At 51.0% G+C, this 21,803-nt stretch overlaps 4 protein-coding genes across 4 annotated transcripts; 2 read left to right on the top strand and 2 right to left on the bottom strand.

Annotated features, from left to right (window-relative positions):
* Window positions 1-1,049: 1,049 nt before the first annotated feature.
* Window positions 1,050-4,052, bottom strand: LOC307071431 (alpha-internexin-like; the record flags this gene model as incomplete). Its single annotated transcript, XM_079730409.1, has 3 exons — window positions 1,050-1,344; window positions 1,853-1,977; window positions 2,976-4,052. The coding sequence occupies 3 exons, from the start codon at window positions 4,050-4,052 to the stop codon at window positions 1,050-1,052; spliced, it is 1,497 nt and encodes a 498-aa protein (XP_079586535.1).
* Window positions 4,053-5,221: 1,169 nt separating this feature from the next.
* syngr2b (synaptogyrin 2b) lies at window positions 5,222-10,529 on the top strand. Its single transcript, XM_079758748.1, has 4 exons — window positions 5,222-5,509; window positions 7,744-7,981; window positions 8,949-9,085; window positions 9,537-10,529. The coding sequence occupies exons 1-4, from the start codon at window positions 5,402-5,404 to the stop codon at window positions 9,783-9,785; spliced, it is 732 nt and encodes a 243-aa protein (XP_079614874.1). The 5' UTR covers window positions 5,222-5,401; the 3' UTR covers window positions 9,786-10,529.
* Window positions 10,530-11,368: 839 nt separating this feature from the next.
* tk1 (thymidine kinase 1, soluble) lies at window positions 11,369-14,358 on the bottom strand. The gene is made up of 7 exons (XM_079730623.1): window positions 14,160-14,358; window positions 14,010-14,041; window positions 13,074-13,187; window positions 12,872-12,965; window positions 12,425-12,514; window positions 12,077-12,196; window positions 11,369-11,747 (listed from the first exon to the last, which is right to left on the bottom strand). The coding sequence occupies exons 1-7, from the start codon at window positions 14,223-14,225 to the stop codon at window positions 11,562-11,564; spliced, it is 702 nt and encodes a 233-aa protein (XP_079586749.1). The 5' UTR covers window positions 14,226-14,358; the 3' UTR covers window positions 11,369-11,561.
* Window positions 14,359-14,553: 195 nt separating this feature from the next.
* Window positions 14,554-21,720, top strand: afmid (arylformamidase). The gene is made up of 12 exons (XM_079730158.1): window positions 14,554-14,726; window positions 15,081-15,155; window positions 15,552-15,642; window positions 16,161-16,265; window positions 16,432-16,480; window positions 16,604-16,689; window positions 17,096-17,168; window positions 17,280-17,377; window positions 17,941-18,019; window positions 18,132-18,267; window positions 18,755-18,859; window positions 21,410-21,720. Exons 2-12 carry the CDS (start codon window positions 15,117-15,119, stop codon window positions 21,437-21,439), a joined length of 891 nt encoding a protein of 296 aa, XP_079586284.1. The 5' UTR covers window positions 14,554-14,726; window positions 15,081-15,116; the 3' UTR covers window positions 21,440-21,720.
* The last annotated feature ends 83 nt before the right edge of the window (window positions 21,721-21,803 follow it).

The raw sequence follows: 21,803 nt of genomic DNA on the forward strand, positions 1-21,803 counted from the left end.
GCGCCACGGCCCCCTCGAGGTTATCACCATGAGGATGGAGGAGTAACAACTAATGAACTGTTGCCTTGTAAACAGGACCTAGACAGGAACCATGCAGGTGAGCACCATCACTAGACTCACTAGTTCTCTAGACTCGGGTGGTGTGGATGGAGGCTGGATGAGGTTCATAACCAGACTGAGGTGGTGCTGACGGAGGCTGGATGAGGTTCATAACCAGACTGAGGTGGTGCTGACGGAGGCCCTGCATGCTGGTGTCATGCGGTGTTGGGTCCGCAGGCTGCGGCGATAACAACTGACGACGATTTCAGCCGACTTGTTTAATTATGTTTCGGTTCTTGGAGTGATATGTGTTACCGATAATTGCATTCATGCAACACACCTCAATTTCTTTCTTATTTCTTTCTTGTGGATATCCAATAGCCAGTGGTTATCCTATTTTCCTTTTGAGTAATAAGATGAATGTGTTTGTAGCATGATGATACGGCTGCATACCAATCCTTTGAGAATATCTCACTGAGAAACCCCCAGCAGTGCTTTTACATTCACTACCTCCACGTCTAAAGTGAGAAGTGTGTTTGACATTGTATCATCAAACACCGTTTGATAGGGGAGAGAGATGGAGAGAGAGAGAGGAAGAGGGAGAGAGGGAGGGAGAGATGGAGAGAGAGGGAGAGGGAGAGAGAGATGGAGAGAGAGAGAGAGAGAGAGAGGGAGAGAGAAGGAGAGAGAAAGAGGAGAGGTAGATAGAAGGATGACGTGCATCTGCTACGCTCTACACACTTCTCTGAGCGCCACCTCTCCAACAACATGACCGTCTCACTCTCTACCAACAGGACCGTCTCACTCTCCACCAACAAGACCGTCTCACTCTCCACCTCCACCCCCCCGTCTCACTCCTCCCCCCTACACCACACGCAGCCTGCAGAGCCAAAGTCGGCCCGGTTTGAAACCCCCGGAGGGACGGGTGATAGTAACTAGGGGTGATAGTAACTAGGGGTGACTAGAGGGGGTGACCTGGTTGTGTGTTTGTTTCGGGGGGGGGGGTGGTCCTAGTTCTTGGTGTTGGGGGGCACGTCATTGCTGGAGTCCTGCTGCTTCTCCACCCTCTTGGTGGAGACCACCGTCTCCTCGTAGACCTCGTGCTGGGGGGCCTTGCCCCCCCCGGCCTTGCCCTGCGGCTGGGGGCCGTCCTCCCCCCGGCCCCCGGAGGAGCCCTTCTCCCCCCCGCCCGCGCTGTGGTACATGCGGGAGGTGAAGCCGTAGCTCTGGCCGCCGCCCCCCAGGCTGGGGGTGGAGTAGCTGACCCCCGAGGTGAGGCGGGTCTCCTCCCCCTCCAGCAGCTTCCTACAGGTGGGGGGGGGGGGGGGGGGGGGAGAGAGGGGGGACATGGGGGAGGGGGAGAGGGGAGACATCAGGGCTACTGGTCATGGTTTAAGAGGTGTGTCAAATCTTTAATTATAATTGAAATGTTATTCTTAATGTACGCACTTATTGTGTGTTGACCGTACTTAAAAACAGAACAATGTGTAGCGTCTTACCCTAGCTGTCTCTGTTATACACGGGGAATGGGTTAACCTAGTGATGGTTAGTGCTTGGCACTTGGTTCTATGAACATCCTTACTGTACCCACAGAGATATATTGTTGTTTCTCTTTCTTCTGACAAATGTACTTATTGTAAATCGCTTTGGATAAAAGCGTCTGATAAACGCCCTCAATGTAAACGTTAAGAAATTTACTCTCGATCTGAATCATGAGTCCCAACAGAAGGCCTCGTGGGTCCTTGGCCCGCGGGCTGTGTGTGTGTGTGTGTGTGTGTGTGTGTGTGTGCGTCGTGGTCACAGACGGTCGTACCTGTAGGCTGCGATCTCGATGTCCAGGGCCATCTTGACGTTCAGCAGGTCCTGGTACTCCCTGAGGTGGCGAGCCATCTCGCCCTTTGTGTTCCTCAGGTCGTTCTCCAGCTGAGCCATGCCCTCCTTAACACACGTCCAAATATATATCAATTAATAAATATATATAGAACATTTTTAATAGAGACTCTATTCCAAACCACGTTTTGAATTTTTCTTTATTTTTTTTTCTTGTTTTTCTTTTATATGTCTTCTCTATGATGTAAAGTATCTTTGAGTGACCTCCAAAAAAGCGCTTTATAAATCCTATAAATTAATTTTATTATTATGATGTCGCCGGTGACTTTTAATCGGAGGATAAATGGCCATACAAAACAGAAGGATAAAAATGTATGAAAAGAAAAAGTGTGTGTGTGCGTGTGTGGTCGTGCGAGTTCGTGTGTGTGTGTGTGTGTCTTTGTGTCTGTGTGTGTATGTGTGTGTGTGTGTGTGTGTGTGTGTGTTTGTGTCTGTGTGTGTGTGTGTGCATGTGTGAGTGTGTTTGTTTGTGCGAGAGCATGTTTTTAAAAATGTACAATTTGTTTTTACAATTAAAATTGAATAAATGAATAAAATAAAATAAAAAGGATTGCCGCAGTCAGGTCCCAACCGGGTGTCCCCTCTGTGTTTAGGATCACAGGGAGACGTCACCTCAGGGGGCGACAGGGCGTTGGCCCAGCCTTTGTGCGCTTGTGCGCCTCAGTTCAGCACCACAGAGCGCCTTGGAGACCCCAAACCCCCCAAAGTGTCCTCTCCTCTTAAACCGTAGATGGACTGCATTTCTACAGCCCTTTTCGAACCAGTGGCCACTCAAAGCACTTTACAATATTGCCTCACATTCACCCATTCATACACGTACACCCATTCATACACGCATTCATACAAATATTCACCCATTCATACACACATTCAGCCATTCACCCACACAAACACATTCACTCACCGACGGCGGGGACAACAATGCGACATGCGACAGCCGGCTCGTCGGCGGCAGTTAGGGTGACGTGCCTTGCTCGGGCAGGGATCGAACCAGCAACCTCGCGGTCGCCATCCGGCCCACTCCACCCCCTCTAAAGAACACCCACCTGGTAGTTGGCGATCTCCGCGTTGTGCCGGTCCTCCATCTCCCGCAACTGGCGGTCCAGGGACTCGTTGGTTCCCCGCAGGCTCTCGATCTCGATGGTCTTGGACTGCATCTGTCTCCGGTACTCGTTGAGCTCCTCGCGGCTGGCCCGGATGGTCTCCTGGCTGCGGCCCGCCTGCTCCGACAGGTCGGTGAACTTGGACTTGTACCACTCCTCCGCGGACTGCAGGTTCTTGGAGGCCATGGACTCGTACTGTCCTCGGATCTCCTTCAGCGCCGACGTCAGGTCGGGAACCTTGGACACCTCCTCCATCTCCACGGACACCTGCGCCGCCTGGAGGAGATCCATTAGCTCCGCCACCTCCTCCTCGTGCACCTTCCTCAAGAAGTTGATCTCGTCCAGGAGCGACTCCACCTTCTTCTCCAGGTCGAGGCGCACCATGGTCGCATCGTCCACGTCCTTCTTGAAGGCCTTCAGCGTGGCCTCCGCCTCCTCCCTCATGCGGAACTCCTCCTCGTACTTCCCCCGGAGCTTCATCAGCTCCTCCTCGATGTTATCCCTCTCGATCAGCGTCTGGCTCTTCTCCGCGCTCACCTCCTCCAGCTGGGAGCGCAGCTCCCGGATCTCCTGCTGGTACAGCTCCGCCAGGCGCGATGGCTCCGTCTGCCGGCTCCTTAGAGCCCCCAGCTCGGCCTCCAGAACCCGGTTCTGCTGCTCCAGGGTGCGCACCTTGTCGATGAACATGGCGAAGCGGTCGTTCAGCCCCTGCATCTGCTCCTTCTCGTTGGTGCGGATGATCTTGAACTCGTTGGTGAGCACGCTGCTCTGCGTCAGGTCGAAGACGCCGTGGTCCACCTGCATGGAGGAGTAGTTGCGGGCCCCGGAGCGCTTGTTGTACGCACCACCCAAGCTGGACCCGCCGCTGCGGGAGGCGGACTGGGACCGGTAACCCCCGCTGCTGCGGTTACCGGAGGACGCATGGCCGCTCATCCTCGATGGAGAGGAGGAGTAACGGGGAGAGTCCCCAAAGATCTTCCGGTAGGAGGAGGAGGAGTAGAGGTCGGCTCCGTAGCTCATGGTGCGTGTTGAGTGAAGAGCAGTGCGGTGGGAGCACCTCCTTTATATAGGGAGCGGGCGCCGTCATGCGTAATGCATCCAGACTGGGACGTCCCCACTGGAAACAGACGTGCTCCTGCGTAATTACGCACCGATCGATCCAAATGATTTGATATGCTTTGATTAGTTCAGGTTGTATGATGATCTGACATCCCTTAAGATCCGATGTGTGCTGGTATATACTGGTATACTGGTTTTAGGGTTCAGCGGTGCCACTGGTTCTGGGACGGATGGAACTGTCCGTTTTGGCGCAGTGCTGAAGATGAGTCAGCAGAAATCATCTGAGCGCATGTTTCTGTTTCCAGGTGTAGGACTGGATCTGTACGTCGTGATACCATATCTCTTAGGCCATCGTCCACCTTTCGAGGGACTGAGCAGAAACTTTGAGATGTTTTGGTTTTTGAGTGATTTTATCGCAATCTGCTGTTGGAGTCATACATAAGAAACCTTAAAACATACCTATTTAGTTCGGCAATATCTTAAATCGGTTAGATTTATTTTGGTTATTATTTATGTTGATTGTCATTGTGTTGTTAAGCCACATTGTATTGCAATTTTGCACGAAAGGCGCTGTATAAATAAAGTTTGATTTGATTTGATTCAACTAGAAGTAGCCTATAGGAAACGTAAGACTTAAACAGCATAAAAGTGGAGAGTTTCTCGAGGTTTAAGGTTTAGTGTCGACGTTCGGATGATTCTTTGATCCCATGAAGGGCAGGGCGCATCTCACCCTCTACCAGACTACATCAAATGCTGCGTCAGACTCTGGCCCCCTGGCGGTCCATGCTGCGTCAGACTCTGGCCCCCTGGCGGTCTGCTGCTGCCCTCTGCTGGGACCATGAGGTAACAGCAGGTCTGCTGCTCCCTGCTGTTAACCTGAGGTAACAGCAGGTCTGCCGCCCCCTGCTGGTAACCTGAGGTAACAGCAGATCTAGTGCTCCCTGCTGGGATCATGATGTAACAGCAGGTATTCCTCCCCCTGCTGGGACCATGAGGTAACAGCAGGTCTGCAGGTCAGCCCACCCGCTCTACCTCCTGAGCCACACGCCGCCCCGAAATGGGAGGAGATTCACCAACAGCGCAACACAGTAGCAGGTTGTCCAGTCTACCGTCTCTCTCCAGCCCGGGTGTTTGGTGTTCTGTCTACAGGGTGTCAGGTCTTCTGTCTCCAAGGTGTTCGCTCTTCTGTCTCTAGGGTGTTCGGGTTATCTGTCTCTTGGTCGGCTGCAGAAGGAGCCCCCCACCGATGCGCTCCTTGTGATCCTTGGACCTTGTGACCTCCTCGGATCTGGTGAAGGAGTCGGGACAACATGGAGACGGGCGGGACGGGGGCGAACGGGGCGCCGCTCCCCGGAGGAGGCTTTAACCTACGGAAGTTTGCCCGGCAGCCGCAGACCATCGTACGGTTCTTCAGTTGGGTGAGTGGTCGGAAACTTCCCGGACTTAGAGGTCCAGATCTTACAGAGCCGTTGGTCGGTGTGTGGTGGTGCGCCGGGTCATTCTTGGGAGGAGTGGAGTGTTTTGGGCGGCAGGTGCAACGCGCGCCTCGCTCCGGGGTTTAGACCGCACGGACTAACCTGGACTGACCGGGACTGACCTGGACTGACCGGGACCGGGACTGACCGGGACCGGGACTGACCGGGACCAGGACTGAGACAGGGACTGGGGGTAACCGGGACTGACTGGGAAGAGCACTGACTGGGAGCGGGACTGACCAGGACTGACCGGGAGTGAAGGGGAAGGCTGTGACTCCGTTTCTCTGTCTCTCTGTGTCGCTGTGTCGCCGTGTCGCTGTGGTCCACAGACAATAGGCTCATTCATTCATTGTCCTTCACCAACGGTTCTCTGCTCCATCGGAGAGCTGGTTTAATATTCTTTTGTTAAAGTCTGTCTAACTTTATGGATTCATTAAATCAGAAAACCACCACCAAACAACACACTGTCCACTGTAGGCTATGTCTATCCAGTACCAGTCAACAGAAAAATGGGATTCAAACCTTCAGAGAAACACAAACAGGGTCATAGGGCCATCGGGAGGGGTTGGAAAGTATGCCCTACATCTGAGAAAGAGTTTGAGATCTTAACCAAACGACGCTACTGTGAGGAGGGAGAGCATGTTGGTAGTAAACATGTAATTATACACCAACTCTCTCTCTCTCTCTCTCTCTCTCTCTCTCTCCACGTGGACTAGATCAGTTTGTCTGATACTCCCCGACCCAGTTCAAAATAGACCCCGCTCTGAACTGATTCACTTCTCGATTACGTGCTTCTAGGAAATCATTAATGCACCACCTTTCTCTAAGTTTCTCCTGATGTCGTCATTCTGCTCCACCCTCCCCGGACCCCAGACCCCTAGTGAGGCCCCTCCCTCAGGGTGCAGACACCTGCTCCTTACCCCCCCCCCCCCCCCTTATCTGTTAACGCACCATAAACCAGCTCCCCCCTCCCTCCAGCTCTCCTCAGAGATGATTACAAAGGGACTTTGTTCATTAACCTGGAGGCGTGGAGGACCTAGTTAGTCCTAGTTATTCCTAGGTAGGACTAAGTACTAATAAGTCTTAGTGAGTCCTCTCAGGATAGTATAGAGGGCGGAATGTGGCTCAGGAGGTAGAGCAGGTCGGCTGGTAACCGGAAGGTCGCTGGTTCGATCCCCGGCTCCTCCTAGCTGAGTGTCGAGGTGTCCCTGAGCGAGACGCCCCCCCCGACTGCTCCTGACCAGCTGGTGGTCGCGTTGTGTGGGTGACTCTGCCGTCGCTCAAAGCGCGGCCACTGGTTAAAAAAGCACTGTTAAAATGCAGTCCATTTATAGAGTCAATAAAGCTTTGAGAGGTTTCCAGAGCAGGTGAAGATGTAACGTAGTGAACGTACTCTCGAGTAAAGATTAAGGGGATATGTTTTTCACTCTTGGACGACTGAATGTTGTTGGGAGGTGGGAAATGTCTGTTGTGTCACATGGTCGGCAGCTGTAGAGTGAGGCGCGTGGTTGGTTGGGGGGGGGGCAGAGGACAGCTACACACTGTGGTCTGAAGACGGCCTCAGGCCCCAATGTGTTGACTTCAGGAGCAGCACTAGCAAACAGAGGACAAGGTGGGAGCTGATTTGCACAAATAGGAATAACTGCAGTTCAGCAGAAACGACTGTTGGCCAAATACTTGTTCAGGGTTTCTGTTGGTTTGGGTTGTTGTCACGTTGTATTCAAATAAAGGAACCCTAACCCTTTTTTTTGAATACAGTTAGAGCCTTCGTGTTAAGATGGCAGCTCCGTATCCAAACTAAACGTCCGGTAGCCACACTGCTACCTGCAGAATGCAACTTTTCAGCGAAAACAGAAAGTCTCATTCGAAACGAACACATCGGAAACAATTCAAAGTAGATATTCCAACATGGAACACCCATACACCATCTATTGTGGCTCGGGAGGTACAGCGGGTGGGCTGGTAACCTGTAGGTCGCTGGTTCGATCCCCGGCTCCTCCTAGCGGAGTGTCGAGGTGTCCCTGAGCGAGACGCCCCCCCCTGACTGCTCCTGACCAGCTGGCCGTCGCCCTGCGTGTCTGCCTCCGCCGTCGGGGGGGTGAATGTGTGATGAATGGTTGGGAGTCGCTTCAGTGTGACCCTAACCCCTCTGACCTTTGACCTCCCCCCCCCCCCAGATCTTCTCCATCGTGGTGTTCGGCACGGTGACGGCGGAGGGCTGGGTGAACCCGCGGAACCGGCCCGAGGCGCAGTGCGTGTTCCACGGGGACGGCTCAGCCTGCCGCTATGCCGTGGGGGTGGGGGTCCTGGCCTTCCTGGGCTGCAGCGGCTTCCTGCTGTTGGACGTCGCGCTGCCCGCCATCAGCGACGCCCGCAGGCGCAGATACGCCGTCATGGCCGACCTGGGCTTCTCCGGTGAGCGGGGGGGACTGAGCCTCATTGTGCTTCTCGCTCGGCTGGAATGCGTCTCTCAGCGCTTAGCGATGTGCTGCTACCAATTAGCAGGAGCCATTCCTGGTGGGAGCGACGTGATTGGCTGAGGTTAATAGGGCAGCTGGGAGTCCAGCTGGGAAAGGAGTTTAGGGGAAGGAATGTGGAAGGGGTGATTTGTGCGTTAGAGAAGTGTGTGACACTGGGTGGGTATCGTAGCCTGATGGGATAATGCAGCCTGACAGGAAACCTACTTTAACACTCATTTAGTTACTACACTCATATCGTCAGAAGGAACAACACTACATCTCTGTCGGAACAGTAAGGATGTTCACAGTGTGAAGCTCTAACAGTTGATAGGTTAACCTGTTAACCTGACAGGACCCTCGGGTTAGTTCCCGTCTGAGAAACCGCCCATGCGCCCTGCCTCATGTTCAACATAACCGGTCTTATGGATGATTAATAAGTTACTTAGAGGGGGTTATGTGAGGTCATGTGGCTTACCAAGTGCCAAATTCTGTCAGTATTGATTTCTTTATTACCACTATTTAATCACACATCACTATTTTATCAAAATAATCGATTGATTAGATACATGTTGTTAATGTCATCCATGAAACCAAGCATGTGTCTAATGAAGGGTCTCTGTGTGCGTGCGTGTGTGCGTGCGTGTGTGTGCATGTGTGTGTGTGTTATGACGGGTCTCTGTGTGTGCGTGCGTGTGTGTGCGTGCGTGTGGGTGTGCATGCGTGCGTGCGTGTGTGTGTGTGCATGTGTGTGTGTGCTATGACGGGTCTCTGTGTGTGCGTGCGTATGTGTGTGCGTGTGTGTGTGCGTGCGTGCGTGCGTGTGTGTGTGTGTGTGTGTGTGCTATGACGGGTCCCTGTGTGTGCGTGCGTGTGTGTGCGTGCGTGTGTGTGCGTGCATGCTTGTGTGTGTGTGTGTGCGCCAGGCGTGTGGTCCTTCCTGTGGTTCGTGTGTTTCTGCCTGCTGGCCAGCCTGTGGGGTCAGACCAGCGACGTCCGCGGGATCCCGCAGGACGCCGCCCGCGCCGCCATCGCCTTCTCCTTCTTCTCTAGCGCCACCTGGGTGAGGAGGACCGACACTGCACCCCGTCTCATAATAATAATAATAATAACTTGAATTTATATAGCGCCTTTCATAGTAGCCAAGGTCGCCACACGACACCCAGTCACAGCTCACGCTGCTACTGTCCTCAGGGGGATCTGATACACTTATTGATTATCTTTTCTGTTCCTAAATCATGTTGTTATGCTGACTTGCAATAAGTACGTTTGTCAGAAGAAGAGAAACAACGATATATCTCTGCGGGTGCAGTTAGGATGTTCATAGGTAAGTGCCGAGCACTAACCATCACTAGGTTAACCCACTCCCCGTATACACCACAGGTAGCTAGGGTAGGACGCTACACGATGATAGGTAGTGTTATCGACTGCCAAGACGTACAACACACAGGAGGGGTGTGAGGGGGCTATGCAGAGTCTAGGTGAGCTCTGAACTGTGAACCCCCCCACCCCAGGCCATCCTGACCTACTTCGCTCTCAGCCGCTATCGCCACGGCATGGACGGCGTCGCCGTGCCGACCAGCATGGAGCCACCGGCGGCGGCCCCCACCGCCTACGCCCCCACCTCCTACTCCCACAGCGCCTACCACCCCACCACCTACCCCGGCTTCCCCAGCGGGGGGGCCGACCCCTACCAGCAGACCCTCTTCACGGCCGGAGCCCAGCCGCTGGGGGGCGGGGCCTACCAGCCCCCCCCCTACTAGGATACCGAGGGGGGGGCGGCGTGGGAAGACCCCCCCTCTGTGGAGGTGGAGGATCCACTCCTCTGGACGGAGCGTCTGAGCTGAGCTACGTCACCGAGCTTCGTCACTGAGCTACGTCACCGAGCTACGCTACGTCACTGAGCTACGTCACCGAGCTACGCTACGTCACTGAGCTACGTCACTGTGACTCTGGACGAGGGGGGTGGAAGGCGTTGTGGTCCGAGGGTCAAAGCTCAGCTGGGATCAGATAAGAGATATTATATTATGTTTTATATCTACCGTACCGTATTGATACGAGGGACCGAGGGCTGCTGACCGTGGGTTAAAGAAACAGACTTACGGCCTCTTGTGCCGCACCTGGAGGTACGGGGGGCTACGATACGGAGGACAGCCCTCCAGAAGGGTCTCCCTGTCCCAGACACCTGGAGCCCAGTGCCTTCTCCTTCCCACAACGCTCGCCGCTTCATATCAGCCAACTCACCATGTGTTTTTCTCTGTATTTGTCGTTTAAAATGTCTGCTTCACCTTCACATACTGTGAGCAGAGGCAGCGTAACATTAACGTGGGTTTGTTTATTTATTGATGATGCTACAGAAGACTATCCATGTTTGAGTGAACCACTAAATACACTGTCTCTTTTCCCAGAGTGCAATTCATTTGACAGCCTGTCACTCACCCCGCCTCGCTTCAAAATGTCCTTGTCAATAGAGTGAAAAAGTCTCAAAAAATATTAAATGTTTAAAAGGACGTATTTTCTATTTGTTTGTCTTTTCACTTTTAAAAGTCTTTTGAGAACAACATTGCTTTGTATCAGCGTGCATGGCAATGTACTAATCAGTAATCAATACAGCCTTTCACTGCCTCCATTAGAAACACTGATTTAAAGATGTTCTCTGGATTTGTCACTCTTATTTACAGACGTTTTCTCTGGGTTTGTCACTGATTTACAGATGTTTTCTCTGGGTTTGTCAGTCTGATTTACAAATGTTGCATGCAGGTCACATCTTCATATTATGAAGCAGACACTTTAGTGAAGTTATTTCCGAATCTAACTCTCCTGTTCAGGCTTTGCTCAGAGGCCCCTCGGTAGAAGCTTAATGTCGGTGTTGAACTGACCATCAACACCGAAAGTAAAAGCACATGTTATGGTTCATCATAATGCATAGCCTAGGTGAGCTACAACGGGCGACTGGTTTTGGTAAGGGTGACGTCAAAGGAAATCAAGAAGAATGTTTCTTCTTGAACGTTTGCTGAGATGTTGATACTGTAAATTGTAAGTTGACATCTCTAACCAGTGGCCACTCAAAGCGCTTTACAATCTTGTCTCCCAGTCACACACGACGGCGGTGTCAACCAAGCAAAGCGACAACCAGCTCGTCGGGAGCAGTCAGGGTGAGGCGGCCCGCTCGAGGACACGGCGACACCCTGCTAGGGTAACCGGTCGAACTAGCGGTTTAAGAACTTAAGTCCAACTAAACAGGTTTCTGCTGGTACGAGGAAACAGAACACAAGTTCAGCCAGAGCGTAGAATCTGATGCTATAAGGAAAGAGTTCGCACATGTTGCTCTAGAAAATAATTTAATTGTAGATTACATTAAAATCGTGCGACATGATCACAGACCTTCAGTGGATGACCGCCCCACACACACACACACACACACACACACACACACACACACACACACACACACACACACAAAAATGGATTGGGTTAGGGTTAATGCTTTAAGATACACTCCTTGAATTTCATACAAAAACCGAAGACCCCCAGGGCCCTCAGAGCTGAAGCGCTGAGAAGAGCTTCCGGGGTACGCAGGCCTCCAGCGGGCGGCCGGCCCCCGTCTCCTGGGGGCTGGGGGTCTCGTCCCGCAGTGGGGGGGGCGCGTTCTCCTTGCCCATCAGACCCCCGTAGCACTTCCTACAGGCCGACTGGTACATGTCCGCCCCCCCGATCACCTCCACCTGGGCCGCATTGGAATTACATTAATTATATAAATAGCATTTTATATATATAGCAGTCAGCATATTATAAAAAGACAAACTACTAATACAAGTGGCTGGATTGAAAGGTTTAAAATCTGACATAAACCCACGAATTACCTCCTGGTTTATTGTAAACTTGACCTTAGAACCAGTACTTGGCATCGTGCAGCGTCTTACCCTAGCTATCCCGTTGTAAACGGGGAACGGGTTAACCTAGCGATAGTGAGCCTCTCTCTGGGGCCCCGCTAGGACTCCCTCTGGGACTGTGGCCCCTGACCCGCCCCCTGTGGCCCCCAGGGGCCCCTCACCTCCTGCTGCTCCCCTAGCCTCTTGGTGTAGGCCGCCTCCTTGTAGCACTGCATGCAGACGGCGTTGAGCTTCACCACGCTCTCCGCCAGAGGCACCAGGCCCAGGATGTTCCCGAAGGGCTGGGGGACAGGAACGCACAATGAAGCAGGACGCACAACACACACACACAACTCAGCGTGACGCACAACTTAGCATGATGCACACACACAATGTTCCCCAAGGGCTGGGACACATGAACGCCCAACTCAGCATGAGGGGACGCACACAACACAACACAGACTTCAGCATGACGCACAAAACAACACACAAACCCTCACCAGCCCGACACACACACACAGGAAACTCACCTTCCTCTGGAAGGTTCCGTCCAGCGCCGCCACGATCACCGTCTTCCCCAGGTTGGCCATCGCCTCGCAGAACTCCACCGTGTCGGGGAACTGGAACCCAACGGGACACGGACCACGTTAACACAACGCTCTGTAACCAGGGGCCACTCAAAGCGCTTTACAACACTGCCTCACATTCACGCACACATTCACACCCCGACGGCGGAGTCAGCCACGCAGGGCGACAGCCAGCTGGTCAGGAGCAGTCAGGGGGGGGGCGTCTCGCTCAGGGACTACTCGACACTCAGCTAGGAGGAGCCGGGGATCGAACCAGCGACCTTCCTGTTACCAGTCAACCCGCTCTACCTCCTGAGCCACACGCCGCCCGCAAACAGGACGATTACTCAATAAAGAAATGATAATAAAAGAAAATGAGTGCCGTCAGTCATCGGATCGGGAGAAACTTACGAACTGTCCTTCATCTATTCCGATCACGCAGACGTCCGTCGTGAGCGGAAACACATCAGCCAATCGGGTCGCTGGGATGGCCGTCATAGTGTATCTAGAGAGAGAACAGGAAACGGATTACCTCAAGGACACACACACACACACACACGTGTATTGTGTTAAACTTTGCAAGCACACACATATCCGACTCGAGAGTCCTTACCGGTCATGCGTCGCCATGCCCTCTTCGGAGTAGCGCGTGTCTTTGGCGTATTTGATCACCAGACACTTGTACTGAGCGATCTGGAAACGACGAACCCTCCTTATCAACTCTGTGCTGCAAGAACAGGATCAGAAACAGTTAGCTCTAAACACATACAGAGGAGAATAGAGCTCTAACTTTATGAAGCTCTAAATAAAGACGGAGGAGAATAGAGATGTAACTCTATGAAGCTCTAAACAAAGACGGAGGAGAATAGAGCTCTAACTTTATGAAGCTCTAAACAAAGACGGAGTAGAATAAAGCTCTAACTTTATGAAGCTCTAAGCAGACAGAAGAGCCCTTTCTTTATGAAGCTCTAATCAGACGAGAAGACACAGGGAGGCGATAGATATCTAACTTTTTAGAGCTCTCAACACAGGGGGGCGAATAGATATCTAACTTTACAGAGCTCTCAACACAGGGGGGCGAATATATATCTAACTTTATAAAGCTCTAAACACAGGGAGGCGAATAGATATCTAACTTTATAGAGCTCTCAACACAGGGAGGCGAATAGATATCTAACTTTATAGAGCTCTCAACACAGGGAGGCGAATAGATATCTAACTTTATAGAGCTCTCAAAACAGGGAGGCGACAGATATCTAACTTTATACAGATCTGAACACAGGAGAAGAAACCGCCACAAGCGTCACAGCGCCATGGGGGCGGGGCCTCACCTCAACAGGGCGGATTTGGCGGGATCCTAACCCCGCCTTGTTGTGTCAGCATATACTAAACAATACTACAGTAGATTTAAAACATTGTGTTTCAATATTTTTTTTAAAAAAAAGTATATATACTATACACCACCTTCTCACACCGTTATTAAGGAATGCACATCATATATAACCTCAGCGTTTAGGACAATATGCGATTTGATCGAATAAATCTTTACCTTTTGCCAGAAAACATCGGTCCGAAGATAACCTGCAGACACGAACACGTTAATGTCTTTCAACAGCATGATGACACCTTCTACTGTTAAACCACACGATAATAACACATTGATATTGACGTTTTTACGGGGTCTAAATGCGTTATTTACCTGGATCTGACCCCGGGCCCTGTTAGGGGAGTTCGGGAGGATCTTCGGAACGTCCAGACAGTCCATGGTTATCCGAACTAATAAAATATCACGGGAAAGAATTCGTTGTTTTTATAACTACGTGCTTTTTCCTGCTCGGACTTTCTACTTTCTGCTTTTCTGATTCTGCTTTGAAAGTCCCGCGCGCTCCGCAGTTAAATACCGCCCCTTCTCCTGGTGATCTGACGTCACGTCATCACGGCCCGCCGGTGCGTTAGCGCCCCCTGGCGACGTGGTAGTGCGTCAGCGCCCCCTGGCGACGCGGCGCGGGAGGGACCTTCGATAGAGGGAGGGACTACGAGAGAGGGAGGGACCTTCAATATAGGGAGGGAGGGACCAAATTATTTGTCGAAACTCCCGTATTTATTCTCCTCGTCGTGGTTGTTATTGTCATGTTCTTATTCCTCTAGCTTCGGGAAGGTTGACTTGCGTACACATCGGAAATAGGACGCCGGAAACTGCCTTGCTGTAGCCAGGCTAACGCCACCGAGCAGGGTCTTCTCCCGGGGACCGCTGGGGCTTCGACTGGTGGGTAGTCATCTGTACAAGTGACAGGCTCAACCAATGAGCGCTTTAGAAAGAAATGGACGTAAACAGAAGTCGGCGTACAATTGGCCAACTCTGTGTGTGTGTGTGTGTGTGTGTGTGTGTGTGTGTGTGTGTGTGTGTGTGTGTGTGTGTGTGTGTGTGTGTGTGTGTGTGTGTGTGTGTGTGTGTGTGTGTGAGACATTTGACCTTTTCTTGACAGACTTTAGACCATGCTTTAGGAAACTCAAACAGTTGATCTGAACCTCCGCTGCAGTCATGCGTCGTGGTCCACTGTTCTGATATCCACCCCACTGGCCTGATATCTACCCCACTGCTCTGATATCTACCCCACAGGTCTACCTGCAATACACCGGACGGGGAAACGAGGCCATGTCCAAGATGAGCCACTGGAGGGATATGGAGAACTGTGTGAGTAGTCCTCCTGACCTCTCCTTAGTCACCGATCACTTTAATATAAGAAGACGTGGAGGTCAACACACTGTCACTCAGATCAGTCAAATACATATTTCTGTTATCTGCACAGCATTCTTGCACTACATTCAACCGTGGCTGGTACCACTATCACTTCTGCTACTTATTGTTACTTATTATTAGACATATTTCTATTTTTACTCTCTTTTTTACTCTATCTTGTATTGTTGGAACCAAGCCTGAGAATGTTACTCTTGTGTACTCTACACACTGTTTCAATGCTCCAGAAGGAGATTTATTCACACACAGGCAACGTGTCGATGGCTCGGGGTCTCCAGCCCTCTGGTGTACTGATGTAAGATGTACTAGAGTAACTCTGGTTCTGGTCTCCAGGAGCTGGAGCGGCAGTACTCCCCCAGCCAGTGGTCCCAGCGTCTGTCTGCCGAGGCCGTGGTCCAGGCCCACGTCACCGCGCTGACGGGAGGTGGGTGCACATGTGGTGGAGGTGGTGGTGGTGGTGGTGGTGTGTTGGTGGAGTTGGTGGAGGTGGTGGAGGTGGTGGAGGTGGTGGTGGTGGTGTGGTAGTGGTAGTGGTGGTGGTGGTGGTGGTGGTGGTGGTGGTGGTGGTGGTGGAGTTGGTGGAGGTGGTGGTGGTGGTGGTGGTGGAGTTGGTGGAGGTGGTGGTGGTGGTGGTGGAGGTGGTGGTGGTGGTGGTGGTGGTGGTGTGGTAGTGGTGGTGGTGGTGGTGGTGGTGGTGGTGGTGGTGGTGGTGGTGGTGGTGGTGGAGTTGGTGGAGGTGGTGGTGGTGGTGGTGGTGGAGTTGGTGGAGGTGGTGGTGGTGGTGGTGGAGGTGGTGGTGGTGGTGGTGTGGTAGTGGTGGTGGTGGTGGTGGTGGTGTGGTAGTGGTGGAGGAGGGGGGGCAGGGTGCTCTGGACCTGTCGGGGGGGTTGTGGACCTGGGGGGCGTGTTCACCAGGCTCCGGCCGTGGGTGTGTGTCCTCAGGGACGCTCCGTGCCCGGGGGCTGGCCCAGACCCTCCTCAACGTGCCGTACGGAGAGGGAGACGGAGAGAAGCTGGACGTCTACATCCCCAAGGACAGCTCTCTGGGTAGGGGGGGTCGGTGTGTGTGTGTGTGTGTGTGTGTGTGTGTGTGTGTGTGTGTGTGTGTGTGTGTGTGTGTGTGTGTGTGTGTGCGCGTGTGCGTGTGCGTGTGTGTGAGTGATTGAGCTGTTCTAAGGACTACTTCTGAATGCCATACCTTCTACCATCCTAGACGTGTCTCTGGTGATCTACATCCATGGAGGGTACTGGCAGTTCTTCAGGTACACTCTAACCCAGTCCACACTGATGGGGGGGTCAGGTGCTCCAGGGGTCCTGGGGTCTGATGGGAGGGGGGTCTGGGGGTCTGGCTGCTGCTGCAGGGGTCATTGTGTTCTTGTGTGCAGCAAGGAGGAGTCTGGGTTCATGGCCGTCCCCATGCTGCAGAACGGAGTCGTCACGGTCGCCGTTGACTACGATATCGCCCCAAAAGGTGTGTCCCCATTTTAATTAGCAGTAGAAATGTTTATGTAACACAATGTATATACATATATTATACACACAACACAATGTATGTTGTACGTCCTGGCACTTAATATAAGCACTTATTGTATTTTGTCCGTCCTGGGACTTAAAAATAGTACTTAGCATTATGTAGCATCTTACCCTAGCTATCTCTGTTGTATACAGGGAATGGATTAACCTAGTGATGGTTAGTGCTTGGCACTTGTTTTCTATGAACATACTTACTGTACCCACAGAGATATATTGTTGTTTATCTTCTGACAAATGTACTTATTGTAAGTCGCTTTGGATAAAAGTGTCTGCTAAACGCCCTTCATGTAAAATATTACTATACTGCCGTTGGGGATCTGTAACTGTTGCCCTGTGACTTCTAGGGAACATGGACCTGATGGTGTCCCAGGTTCGGAGGAGTGTGGTGTCGGTCTTGCAGCAGTATTCTCACATCAGGTTCACCACCTACACCATCTTCATGACTTCTGTTTGACCTCTCCATCACGTGCTGCTCCTGCTTCAGTCTCTGTGGGATGCGGGACCCTGACGCTCTCCTCCTCCCCACAGCGGCCTCTACCTCGTTGGGCATTCAGCCGGAGCTCACCTGGCGGCCATGGTGCTGGCCACCGACTGGTCCCAGTACAGCATCACACCGCAGATCAATGGTGAGAGGGAGGGGCTATACTAAAGGAGATATGTGTTGGCTGCACTGGGATTCACTGGGATCCACTCAGAACAGGTGATCCACTCAGAGCAGGTGATCCTCTGGGATCCACTCAGAGCAGGTGATCCACTCAGAGCAGGTGATCCACTTGGATCCACTCAGAGCAGGTGATCCACTCAGAGCAGGTGATCCACTTGGATCCACTCAGAGCAGGTGATCCACTCAGAGCAGGTGATCCACTCAGAGCAGGTGATCCCCTAGGATCCACTCAGAGTAGGTGATCCACTCAGAGCAGGTGATCCTCTGGGATCCACTCAGAGTAGGTGATCCACTCAGAGCAGGTGATCCACTCAGAGCAGGTGATCCACTCAGAGCAGGTGATCCATTGTGATCCACAACACAGGTGTGCAGCCTCCCACAGACCCAGAGTCGTTCAGGCTGACCTGGGCTTGGAGAGACTGCCTAACCAAGCCCGCAGAATACGCTTATGAGATTAGAGATGTGTGATACAAGCTTCATCTCGTTCACACTCCGGATCCCCTGGTCCTTACTGTCCTCCCGCAGGCGCCCTCCTGGTCAGCGGGATATACGACCTCCTGCCCCTCCTGTCTACCAAGACCAACGACCCGCTGAGGATGACTGAGTGCGTAGAGGGGCTTCCCACTCACTCTTGGTTTGGAACAATTGAGTTGTGTGTATCTCTGCCAGTGTGGGTCTTCCCAGACGGTGACGTGTGCGTCTCCCCGGTCCTCTAGGGAGGTGGCCCTGAGGAACAGCCCCATGAGGCTGGTCCCTGAGGTGGGTCGCTCCGCCCCCCACTGCCACATCGTGGTGGCGCTCGCGGAACACGACTCGCCCGCCTTCCGCAGCCAGTCGGAGGAATACTACAAGGCAAGTCGTTCCTCTTCATGGAGCAAGCCGTTCCCCTGTTGCAGATGAGGAGACTATTTTCACCTCTCTTCTGTGGGGGTGGGGGGGGCGGGCAGCCTGTGGCTCAGGAGGCAGAGCGGGTCGACTGGTAACCGTAAGGGCGCTGGTTCGATCCCCGGCTCCTCCTAGCTGAGTGTCGAGGTGTCCCTGAGCGAGACGCCCCCCCCCCGACTGCTCCTGACCAGCTGGCTGTCGCCCTGCGTGGCTGACTCCGCCGTCGGTGTGGGAATGTGTGCATGAATGGATGAATGTGTGCATTAATGGGTGAATTTTGTGCGATATTGGAAAGCGCTTTGAGCGGCCACTGGTTAGAAAAGCGCTAAATAAATGTAGTCTGTTTACAATTCTTTGTACCTTCTTTTCCAATGTGAACACCTGTGATTGATTGATGTGTTTTGACCAATCGCGGTTATTACCATATCCTTACTTATATTGTTGTCTTTAATAGGATTTGAAGGAAGTAGGGCTGGATGTCGTCCTGGAGGATGTGCCGAACACCGACCACTTCGACATCATTGAGCGAATGGTAGACGGGCAGTACCAACTGACACAGGTAGATCACGCCGTTTCCATGGGGTTCAACTGTTAATTAGCTATTGATTCAAGGATTAGGCTGTGTAAACAGTAACGATGACTCGGCTGATATAATCAGCACTAATAATGACATTGCAAATGTATATCTTCACTTGGGGGTAAAAACCTGTTAACTCGTTAACAAAACACCAGAGGTCGAGAAGGACGAGGTCTGAAAGATAAAGACTTTATTCTCACTTTCTCACGAAGTAACAACAAAACCTGAGTTGGTTTGTCAAAGAACTCCTGACCTGGCATCAGGCATCAGGTTCTGTTCCCACACAGAGTGGATTCCCCCTACATGCACTGACCTATCACAGCCCTCTATGCATCATGCCTGAACTCTGACCCCTGGTCTACCCCGTCCCGGTCACCCATTTACTAAACGACTGATTTCCCCTTCCCTGAGTTCTCAGTACATTACAGTGTAAAGGATGTACATCTTTAACATGACAGTAATATCATATGTAGGGCAGAAAACCTATTTAACACACACACAATAAACCACGTGCTTATGAGAGGAGCCATGTATATTTAAAAAAAGCAAGATATGACATATGACCCACAGCACAATGACAATCTACTGAACAGCAGCATGGATTCAAACAATCGACACCCACTGGGTGACGGTGGAATCCATTCATATCGCAGGCAGTGTCTGACTCTGACTGGTGAAACTTCTTCAGCTTTTCATTCTTAAAACGTATTTTTTAAGTGTGTGAACAACCTTTCTCCAGAAATACCTGGCCAATTTGTAAATAAGCAAAACAGTAGAATTAGAACTAGGGGTGCAAGAAGCATGAATTGCAGAACAGCGAAACGAAAAAAACTACTTTCGGAAAATCATCCTTCACAGCAACTGGCCTCATACTGTGGAACACATTACCACCGGACATCCAAACATTGACAGAGCTCAAGGGTTTAAACACACAAGTGAAACAATGGTTGAACCTGAATGAAGCCTCTGAACTTTGACCCTTACACACACACACACACACACACACACACACACACACACACACACGTTGTCCTTGTTTTTGTCCTTATGTGTCCTGTATTTAAAGTGTTTCGCATTATAACGTTTGTAATGAGTTTAACTTTGCTTGTCTAACTTTTAGAGTAACTTTAGTAAAGGCCTAACGAGCGACAGGGGTTATAAATTAGTCTTGACTGGAAACCTGTATGCAGGGCATCTATTTCATATTTCATATGAAACAATGTACAATGTATTTGTCCCTGCTCAAAACCAAACTAGATAGACAGATGTTTATGGATTATGGCTCTAGGCGCCTATTAACCATCAGCTCAGTAACCGGGATTCATCTCAGGATCGACAAACGATGTAATGAGTGACAGGTGGATGTCCCTCAGGATGTTGTGAGTGACAGGTGAATGTCGCTCAGAATGTGATGGGTGACAGTCTGATGTAATTCAGGTTGTTGGCCTTCGTTGAACTTTGCTTCAAACGGACCAGACAATGTCTCCTTTAACCATAAAGTAAGTAAATGAAGGCAGAGATTTAATTGTAACAATGCGTAGTTTACCTTAACATTTACGTGTATTGACTGAGGTCATTGAATAGCTCAGGAGGTAGAGCAGGTTGGTAACTGGAAGGTTGCTAGTTTGATCCCCGGCTCCTCTGGAATCGTATGAAGGTAGAGGGTCACTGCATCATGTCTGAATGAAAGGTGTTGTTCCAGTGCCGGGTTGGTGGTTCTAATCTTCCCCCGTTAGCTCCTGACGAGCTGGCTGTCGCCTTGCATGGTTGACGCCACCATCGGTGTGTGAATGTGTGTACGAATGGTTGGAAGTGGCGTTGGATAAATACGTCAGCAAAAGGCCCTAAATGTAAATGTAATCATGAGATAAGGGGCTCTATTAGAGGGCCATCAGAAGGGGTCATAATGAGAACAGCGCCTTCAGTATACCCTACCTTTTTCCCTACTGGTCTCAAACATGAGGGCAAGATGTGACTCCTAGCTCCTTTAAACCAAATTTTCTCCCATAGCAGTCCTTTAATACTTATATCTTATAAGGGGACTGGTATGTTTTACATTAGTTGAAGCAGTGTAATAAAAGTTTTTTTGTTGTTCTAATGCTATGCATGAAAGGTGTGTGTGTTATATGTATGCACCATTATTAAAGAGTTATTAATTAGTTCATAGTTGAGGTGGTTTCTGGTCACACTTTTTAACGTGGTGACTTGCTCATCTAGATTGGATATATGCAGGGTGCGATTTGTGAAAAAACCAGAGGGGGGGATAATTTTGAGAAACATTTTAAAATGTTTCAAAATGAAGACGGACCCTGTGTATTTTGGTTGTTAATTGTTACGATGTAATGGTGAAAATACTTTGGGTGGGGGGGGATAATTTTTATCCCCACCGAGGATAAAAATAATTCAGCAGAGGGTAGGACGTGTAAACCAGAGGGGGGGATAATCCCCACCATCCCCACCGGCAAATCGCACCCTGGATATATGTAAGATATTAGATGATAAGCGGTGGTTATGTTGTGTTTGCTCCCAAAGCTGCTCCTGAAGATGATGGGGAAGAGCTGAGAGGCTATTCATCTACCATCAACCATCACCGTATGAACCCCTGAATGACGCCATCAGCCTGCTACACACTACTGTCATGGTTATCAGTGTATATCAATATAAACATATAATCATCTTTCCACAGTCTTCTGATCCCACGTTTTCTTTCATATTCAAATAAATATAGATCATATGACTGTGCAATGATTGTGTATTATGTTAAACGTTGTTACCATCACTGTGACTGAGTTACTCCTCACTGTGCTTCTACAAATATACTATTACCGTTGGTTTTGTCATCAATAAACCACAGCTTGAACTGTATTTGGTTTTGTAACGTTTGTTTTGCATTTGGATGATTTTCGTGCAATGATAACGATAAAGA

This window comes from Pollachius pollachius (genome assembly GCF_949987615.1).
Source record: "Pollachius pollachius genome assembly, chromosome: 2".
Lineage (NCBI taxonomy): Eukaryota > Metazoa > Chordata > Actinopteri > Gadiformes > Gadidae > Pollachius > Pollachius pollachius.

Bases quoted from the DNA above. Each gene is read 5' to 3' on its own strand.
- tk1 (XM_079730623.1), bottom strand. From the start codon at position 14,225: ATGGACTGTCTGGACGTTCCGAAGATCCTCCCGAACTCCCCTAACAGG. The intron at 14,042-14,159 runs GTAAATAACGCA...TCGTGTCTGCAG, and splicing joins GGGCCCGGGGTCAGATCCAG to GTTATCTTCGGACCGATGTT. The intron at 11,748-12,076 runs GTGAGGGGCCCC...AATGCGGCCCAG, and splicing joins GGCTAGGGGAGCAGCAGGAG to GTGGAGGTGATCGGGGGGGC.
- afmid (XM_079730158.1), top strand. From the start codon at position 15,117: ATGTCCAAGATGAGCCACTGGAGGGATATGGAGAACTGT. The intron at 18,268-18,754 runs GCAAGTCGTTCC...TGTCTTTAATAG, and splicing joins AGTCGGAGGAATACTACAAG to GATTTGAAGGAAGTAGGGCT. The intron at 18,860-21,409 runs GTAGATCACGCC...TTGCTCCCAAAG, and splicing joins GGCAGTACCAACTGACACAG to CTGCTCCTGAAGATGATGGG.
- syngr2b (XM_079758748.1), top strand. From the start codon at position 5,402: ATGGAGACGGGCGGGACGGGGGCGAACGGGGCGCCGCTCCCCGGAGGA. The intron at 7,982-8,948 runs GTGAGCGGGGGG...TGTGTGCGCCAG, and splicing joins GGCCGACCTGGGCTTCTCCG to GCGTGTGGTCCTTCCTGTGG. The intron at 9,086-9,536 runs GTGAGGAGGACC...CCCCCACCCCAG, and splicing joins TCTTCTCTAGCGCCACCTGG to GCCATCCTGACCTACTTCGC.